A 7,925-nucleotide genomic window follows, 5' to 3' on the forward strand; every position below is an offset into this window, starting at 1 on the left:
GAGGTGGTACTAAAAAAAGTACCAGCTACCAGGTACTGTACCCAGTGGAAAACCCCCCAAAAGTGAACCGTACCGAGCCGTACCGTGTAGTGGAAAAGCACCATATGTGTGTTCAGCAGTGTTTAGTGCAAACACTCAGAGAAATGGGTGACTTGTCAGATGTCCAGAAAGGGCAAATCACAAGAGCCGGAGCATCTGTAACCTTCACGGCCCAGTTGTTTGGTGTTTTAAGAGCAACTTTCTTTAATAGCATGACTGCACAGACAAAGTATGTCAAGACTTCATCGGTAGTAGGACAAAACCGAAAGTGAATGATAGGGACCATCGAAGACTGAGAAGGGTTGTGTCCAAACAACACAGAACTACTGCTGCAAAGTGACAGATCCTGAAGATCCCGTTTCTTGAGAGAAATGTCAACATCTATAAAAGAGCTACAACTGCTAAAACCTCTTCCCCCACCCCCCCTCAAAAACCCTAACCACACATAATAATTAAGGAGGATGTTGCTTTTTATTCACTTGTCAAATAACCACACAACACGTGTTTTTTGTTTTTTTGTAAACCGAACTTTCCTTTTATTTAACCAAAGTGAAATGCCTGCAAACGCTTACAGACTGAATTTCTTCTGCAGCATTAACACCATTTCAAACTCTAAGCTAGTCATGACTATAAAAACGCTCTAGAAAACGGAACTATTCCATCATGACTTTACAGTATGACCCTCCCTGGAAAGGCACTGAAGGAGTGTTAGCAACATAGGAGCAGAAACCGAAAAAGACAACGGAAATCGGCTGCAGGACGTCCTTTAGTAGCCGCTCAGCACCTAACAAGAGCTTCAAAAGTCTGAAGGCTGAATATGAAACCAGATAAAAGCAGCAGAGCAACATTCAACTGCTCAGGTTGGGGAACATCTCAGTAAGGGTGGTCTGCTTCGCCCCCTTCTTCAAAGCAGGCGGGATGGTTGTAGAAGGAGAAGACGCAGGGCTCTTCACAGGGGGCGCTCCTACTGTTCCAGACAGTCTCTTTTCGGTTTTCTCACTGTGTACCGCGCTGTTCCTCGCAGTCACCTGTGCACTGAAGCTCTTTCTCGTGTTGTCCTCGTCTGGGTTTGCGCTTGTGGAAGGCCGAGTGGGTTTTTGCCGGAGCGCATATCCGTCAGCTGAACCCTTCCTGCGGTCCACAGAGTTTTCGCGGTCCAGCTCCTTCTGGAGTCGCATGGCCAGTCTGCGGTCCTCCTCCTCCTGCTGCCAGCGGCTCCGTAAGGCCTCCTCATGCCACACTACTTCAGACAGGAACGTGCTGTCAGCTGAAGGAGACTCGCAGGGCCTCTTAGTGAGCAGATCCGCTTCAGTCGGAAGCTCCACCTCTGAACTCTTCCTTTTCAGTGAACTGCTGTTCGGACTGTTAAAAACAAAAGTGTGTTCTGAGCAGCTGGAGGTGGAGGGTTTCCCGCTGTAGTCCAGCACAGGTGTGCTCAGCTTTCTTCTGTCCTCCACAAATTTTGCTGAGAGGGGTTTTGGAGGGCTCAGAATGTTCTCCTGAAAAACAGGAAGACTTATAAACTTGTTTTGAAACTGGAAATTGTCCAGAAAGTTTTTTTATCTTCAACTAAGGCCCCGTCCACACGGAGACGCGTCTAGCTGTATACGCATACATTTTGTATCGTACAGGCTGTTCGTCCAGACAGATCCGGCGTTCTGGGAGAGTGAAACCCATATTTTTTTAAACCGGGTCCTAGAGTGGATACATTTGAAAACGCCGCCCTTGTGTTTTCGCGTGGACAGCGAATCCGTATATTTTCTGAAACGATGACGTCATCAGCCCACGTCAGACACCGCTACGTCACGTAACAGCAACAAAAACATGAACAAACACTGAACGATTGTCTTTTTATTAACTAACATTAACACCGATTAATAAATGTATTGTTCCATGTTTGTTTGTATACCGCGCGCAAGGTTTATGCGCATAGTCCAAGTCTTCTTCTCCGTTTTTAGTGCATCTCTGTGGCAGAATTACAGCGCCACATGCTGGTCTGGCATTGTTTTGTGTCAGTTTCATGGTTTCGTGTGGACGCAGATATTTCTTGAGACGAGGAGAAAAAAAAAAGATCGGATAGGGAAAGCTCTGCCTTCGTGTGGACATAGCCTAAACATGCAGGAACTTTGCACATACACTATTCATTTAAAAGTGTGTGGCCATTTTTTTCTCTTTTTTCTTTTTTAAGTTAATCATTTTTATTCGGCAAGGATGCATTAAGTTGATCAAAAGTGACAAACAATGTTATAAATGATTTCTGTTTCAAATTTTTTTTAAATGATCATGGTTTTACAAAAATAAATAACATTTTAAAATGTATTTAAAGAGAAAATGGTTATTTTAATTTGTAATAAATATTTCACAATATTATTGTTTTTACTGTATTTTTGATACAAATGAATGCAGCCTTGGTGAGCAGAAGAGATGTCTCAATGTAATTCCAAAAAAAGAAAAATCTGTTCCTAAATATTCATTTTTGTTTTTACATTTGTATGTCTATTTTTTTTTTTTTTTTACTATTTTTAGTTTGGTACAAAACAAAATAATTCTAAATATAATATTGTGATTTGACTTTATCCTTTTCTCCTGTAAACATGCATGTTGTTTTCCAAACATAATATAAAATCAATGTCTTCCTTACAAGAAAACAAGCAAAAAAACGTCCTCCGTTTAAATTAAATATTTATTTACAAACAATACTTATATTGAAATAAAATAAAGCTACTGTTCCTCATGTAGTATGTATGGTCTCAAAGACATTTAGTTATGGATTTATTGAGTTTTTTCTTTTCTTTTAGAACTGATTGATTCTTCTGTTCTTTTATTATCGTATTATTTTAGTTGAATTCATTTGCAGTAATTTCATTTATAAAATGAGAAAGTCAAAGCACCTTATTAGCCATCAGAGAGGAGTCTGGGCTGCTGTCAGAACTGCTTGGCTGTTTATGAGGCACTGGACGCAGAAACCTGACATATAAGAGAATGAAGTGCATTAAAAAAACTCTTTCAGTACATTCAACAACAGCAAGGTGCGAAAGAATGACGAGTCACGTTACTGATATACTGCTGGGGCTCTACAGCCGCTACTCACTTCTCAATGTCGCCCATGTTTGGTTTTGTCTTCTTCGCTGGTGTATTATCAGCAGGTTTGGCGGTCCATGATGTTTCAGAGACTGGTCCGGAATTCTGCACAAACAACACAAAACAGCATTACATCCGCTCTGATTACTGACAGGTCTGCAAAGAAAACTACAACCGCAGCAGCATTTGACTTTATCATCATGACTATGAATTTAGGACTTTCTGCTCCGATTTAAGACATTTTTAGGCCTAAGTCTGTGGAAGCGAGTCTTTTTAAGACTCACAGAAAAGGTTTCGTTTAAGAACACGTAAAATAAGAAGCAACATGATGCAGAACGTATGCAGATTCAGCCTAAATAACGCTGTCACTTAGTAAGGGTTTGATAGTTTGGCATCCAGTTGTTTGGTAGTTACTGATTAGCTCATTAGCATAAAAGACTGAGCTTGTCAAATGCAGTCAGTGTGTGTAAACACTGAGAACATGGAATGAGAATTGATTACTTACAGTCTGTTGTCAGATTTTATGGTGTTTTTGACATGTTATTACAGAGAATGATGAGCTCACCAGCTCTTGGCTCAGCAGTCTGGCCAGCTTCTCATCGTTCTCCAGCTGCTGCTCCTCCCGTCTCCTCCTCTCCTCCGCCATGCGCTCCTCCTCCTCAGCCAGCAGCCGCTGGATGTACTCCTCACTGGCCCTCCTCTCGGCTTCCTCTAGAGCTCGCTTCTCCTCCACCAGCTGTTCAAAACAGAAAATTAGATCATGACCCCTCACAACATGAATAACAAAGTATGATTTTATTTGCTTTGATTGACAGTGTGCATACAATTTAAAAAATCCAAAGGAATAATTGGATTTTGAAGTCTTCACTTGTACACCACTGGTGTCAGTTTTAGTTTCAGAATTCAGATCAGAAATTAATAGGCTACTTTATTTAGGAAAATATACATTAAATTGATCAAAAGTGACAGCAAAGACATTTATAATCTTACAAAAGATTTCTATTTTAAATAAATGCTGTTCTTTTGGAATTTTCTGTTCATCAATGAATCCTGAAAAATAAAATGCATCACGGTTTCCACAAAAATATGAAGCAGCACAACTGGTTTTCTTTTAACACTGAAAGTAATCAGAAATGTTTCTTGAGCAGCAAATCAGCATATTAGAATGATTTCTGAAGGATCACGTGACACTGAAGACTGGAGTAAAAATTCAAACTGCAAGTAATTAAAATTTTAATAATATTTCACAATATTACTGTTTCACAGTGTTTTTAATCAAATAAATGCTTCCTTGCATAAGAGACTTCTTTCAAAAACATTAAAAAATTAATCTTAGACATTAAACCTTTAAATGGCATGATTACTATAAAAAATTCTGCAACTCAAATTTCCTTTCTAATCTCAAAAGACCATGTACTGAAATAAAGTTTCCATATTTGAAATACCATAAATGGAAATATGTTTATTCAGAATTATTTAAAGGTAAATCAGCAAAACACAAACAAACAAATAAAACCAATAACAAAAGTATAATAAAAAAGTATAATAATAACAATAAAAGTAAATTAAAGCTGCAAGCAGCGATGAACGGGCCCTCGCACCCGGGCTCACCGCCACCCGGTGGCTTTAGGAAGACAGCAAACAGTGGGCAATATGCAATAAGTGGTAAATATAGGCGGAATATGTCAGTCATTTATACGTGCCAAACTTCCTGCTGCCAGCTGGTGGCGCTACGATTATTATTGAATATTGGCCTTAAGATGTATTCTGGCAAGGACTCTTATCAAACGTAAAGTTTGGGGCAGATCGGACATTGCATGTTTAAGTTAGTGTAAAACAAGTCATTTCCTGTTGCCAGTAGGTGGCGCTATGATTATAACTGAATATTGGCATGTACATGTTTTCAGGCCAGTACACTTATGAAACTTGTTGAATTTGGGGCAGATGCATGCCTGAGTTACAGTACCTTCCTTTTTAACTGCATTGATAGCATGCTTTAGCACTTAGCTAAGTGTTGCTAGCATGTTTTAGTATGTTTCTAGCAAGTTACCAGCCTATGAAACCGTTGCTGACGATTTTTAACATGTTCCTAGGAGTCCATAACAGTGTTAAGCATGTGACTTACTGTTGCCAGCAGTAGGCGCTATGAGTATAACTGAATTTGGGCATGGGTATTTGTTCAGGACATAACTCCTATCCAATGTGGGAAGTTTGGGGCAGATTGGACACTGCATGCCTAAGTTACAGTAACTTCCTCTTTCACTGCATTAATAGCATGCTTTAGCACTTAGCTAAGTGTTGCTAGCATGTTTCAGTATGTTTCTAGCGTGTTGCTAGCCTATTAACACTTCCTGAAGCTTTTTAATATGTTGCTAGGAGTCCATAACAGTGCTAAACATGTCACTTCCTGTTGCCAGCAGGTGGCGCTATGAGTATAACTGAATTTGGGCATGAGTATTTGTTCAGGACATAACACCTATCAAATGTGTGAAGTTTGGGGCAGATTGGACACTGCATGCCTAAGTTACAGTAACTTCCTCTTTCACTGCATTAATAGCATGCTTTAGCACTTAGCTAAGTGTTGCTAGCATGTTTCAGTATGTTTCTAGCGTGTTGCTAGCCTATTAACACTTCCTGAAGCTTTTTAATATGTTGCTAGGAGTCCATAACAGTGCTAAACATGTCACTTCCTGTTGCCAGCAGGAGGCACTATTTCTATAAACGAAAACGGGCATGTAGATGTGGTCAGGACAGGACTCTTATCAACATTGTTACATTTGGGGCAGATTGGACACTGCATGCCTGAGTTACAGTAACTTCTTGTTTCACTGCATTAATAGCATGCTTTAGCACTTAGCTAAGTGTTGCTAGCATTTTTTGGTATGTTTCTAGCATATTGCTAGCCTATTTAACACTTGCTGACGAATTTTTACATGTTCCTAGGAGTCCATAACAGTGTTAAGCATGTCACTTCCTGTTGCCAGCAGGTGGCGCTATGAGTATAACTGAATTTGGGCATGAGTATTTGTTCAGGACATAACACCTATCAAATGTGTGAAGTTTGGGGCAGATTGGACACTGCATGCCTGAGTTACAGTAACTTCCTCTTTCTCTGCATTAATAGCATGCTTTAGCACTTAGCTAAGTGTTGCTAGCTTGTTTTGGTATGTTTCTAGCATATTGCTAGCCTATGTAACACTTGCTGACGAATTTTTACATGTTCCTAGGAGTCCATAACAGTCCAAAACATGTAACTTCCTGTTGCCAGCAAATGGCGCTATGACTATAACTGAATTTGGGCATTAGTATTTGTTCAGGACATAACACCTATCAAACGTGTGAAGTTTGGGGCAGATCAGACCTTGCTTGCCTGAGTTACAGTAACTTCCTGTTTCTTGGCGAAACATCAAACTTTGTCAGGCCGCCAGGGACACGCCCCTTGATGAAAACTCAAAATCTTATGATTTCTTATGAATCTTAACCTTATGATGACCCTCACCAAATTTGAAGATGATCCGATTAAAACTGTAGGAGGAGTTCGTCAAAGTACGAGGCCTGGAAATGTCAAAAACTGCACAAAAATTGTACAGTAAATTGAAAATAACGTACATCCTGTTGGGTTTGGGGTTTTGTACCAAGACACTTTTTGGTAGGTATTGGTGTGTTACACATGTGTACCGATTTTCGTACGTGTACGTAAAACGTAGCTCGAGGCGCACTCCGTTGAAATTTTACAGGTGGCGCTATCGAGCCATTTTGCCACACCCACTTCTGAAACACATATCAGATGTAAATTTTCGCCAGTTCTGATGTGTGTGCAAAGTTTCATGAGTTTTTGAGCATGTTTAGGCCCTCAAAAATGCGATTCACTTTGCAGAAGAAGAAGAAGAAGAAGAAGCGGAAGAATAATAAGAAACGGAGCAATTCCAATAGGGTCCTCACACCATCGGTGCTCGGGCCCTAATAATAAGAAACGGAGCAATTCCAATAGGGTCCTCACACCATCGGTGCTCGGGCCCTAATAATAAGAAACGGAGCAATTCCAATAGGGTCCTCACACCATCGGTGCTCGGGCCCTAATTAATTAATAAAAGTGTTTAACTGCAATTATCTGCCTATGTAACTATAAATATTAAATGTGTGGAAACAAAAAAAAAACGATTCAAAAATTATTTACACTTCAAAACTTATTTCAGATATTTCAAAACAGCACAGTTTGTAATGTATGCAGCATTATGCAGGACTGGACACACAAACAAAAACTATTGTGTTACAACAATACGGCCTATGTAAGCATGGGACTGCACTCTAACTAATAGTGTGCATTCAGTTAGGTGCAACTGCCCTTTCATTGGCTAAAAATCCAACGCATTTTAACTAGGGATGTTCATTTCGGTTATTTTTCCTAACCGACGCTCGGTAACCGAGAAGATTATTTTAAATTAGAATTGAATTAAATTAGAAAGGTTAAGTGTCTGTGACCCGTTAAAAAATACTAACACTTGTTTCCCGCGGATTCATTTTACATGCGCAAAAAGCAGCAAACAACAGAACATGAGGATTCACAAGGTCATCATATACGCACCTGCAGCGCTTCTGCCAGCGGTAGCCTATATAACGAATAAATAGGCCTATACGAGAAACATATTTTTACTTAAATAATAAATTAAGAAAATGAAAGAAAAACTGTACAAGTAGCCTATATGCAGAGCTTCGGTTCATTTTTGTGCTGCGCAAAAGGAAACCGACGGCAGAAAGCGGCATCCTATTTTTCTTTAGGCTTATTTTACAAAAGCACAAAGATT

At 39.7% G+C, this 7,925-nt stretch overlaps 1 protein-coding gene across 2 annotated transcripts in view; it reads right to left on the reverse strand.

Moving 5' to 3' along the window:
- Positions 1-567: 567 nt before the first annotated feature.
- The window catches only part of rnf168 (ring finger protein 168), a 15,386-nt gene continuing 8,028 nt past the window's right edge, over positions 568-7,925 (reverse strand). For both annotated transcript variants that reach the window (XM_016245714.1, XM_016245715.1), the window contains exons 4-7: positions 3,686-3,856; positions 3,131-3,225; positions 2,931-3,006; positions 568-1,538 (exon numbers count right to left, since the gene is read on the reverse strand). In XM_016245714.1, coding sequence (XP_016101200.1) covers positions 888-1,538; positions 2,931-3,006; positions 3,131-3,225; positions 3,686-3,856 — 993 coding nt within the window. In that variant the 3' untranslated portion in view covers positions 568-887. The remainder of the gene's footprint in view (positions 1,539-2,930; positions 3,007-3,130; positions 3,226-3,685; positions 3,857-7,925) is intronic.

This window comes from Sinocyclocheilus grahami, unplaced genomic scaffold (genome assembly GCF_001515645.1).
Source record: "Sinocyclocheilus grahami isolate Dianchi unplaced genomic scaffold, SAMN03320097.WGS_v1.1 scaffold765.1, whole genome shotgun sequence".
In the NCBI taxonomy this organism is placed as follows: Eukaryota; Metazoa; Chordata; class Actinopteri; order Cypriniformes; family Cyprinidae; genus Sinocyclocheilus; species Sinocyclocheilus grahami.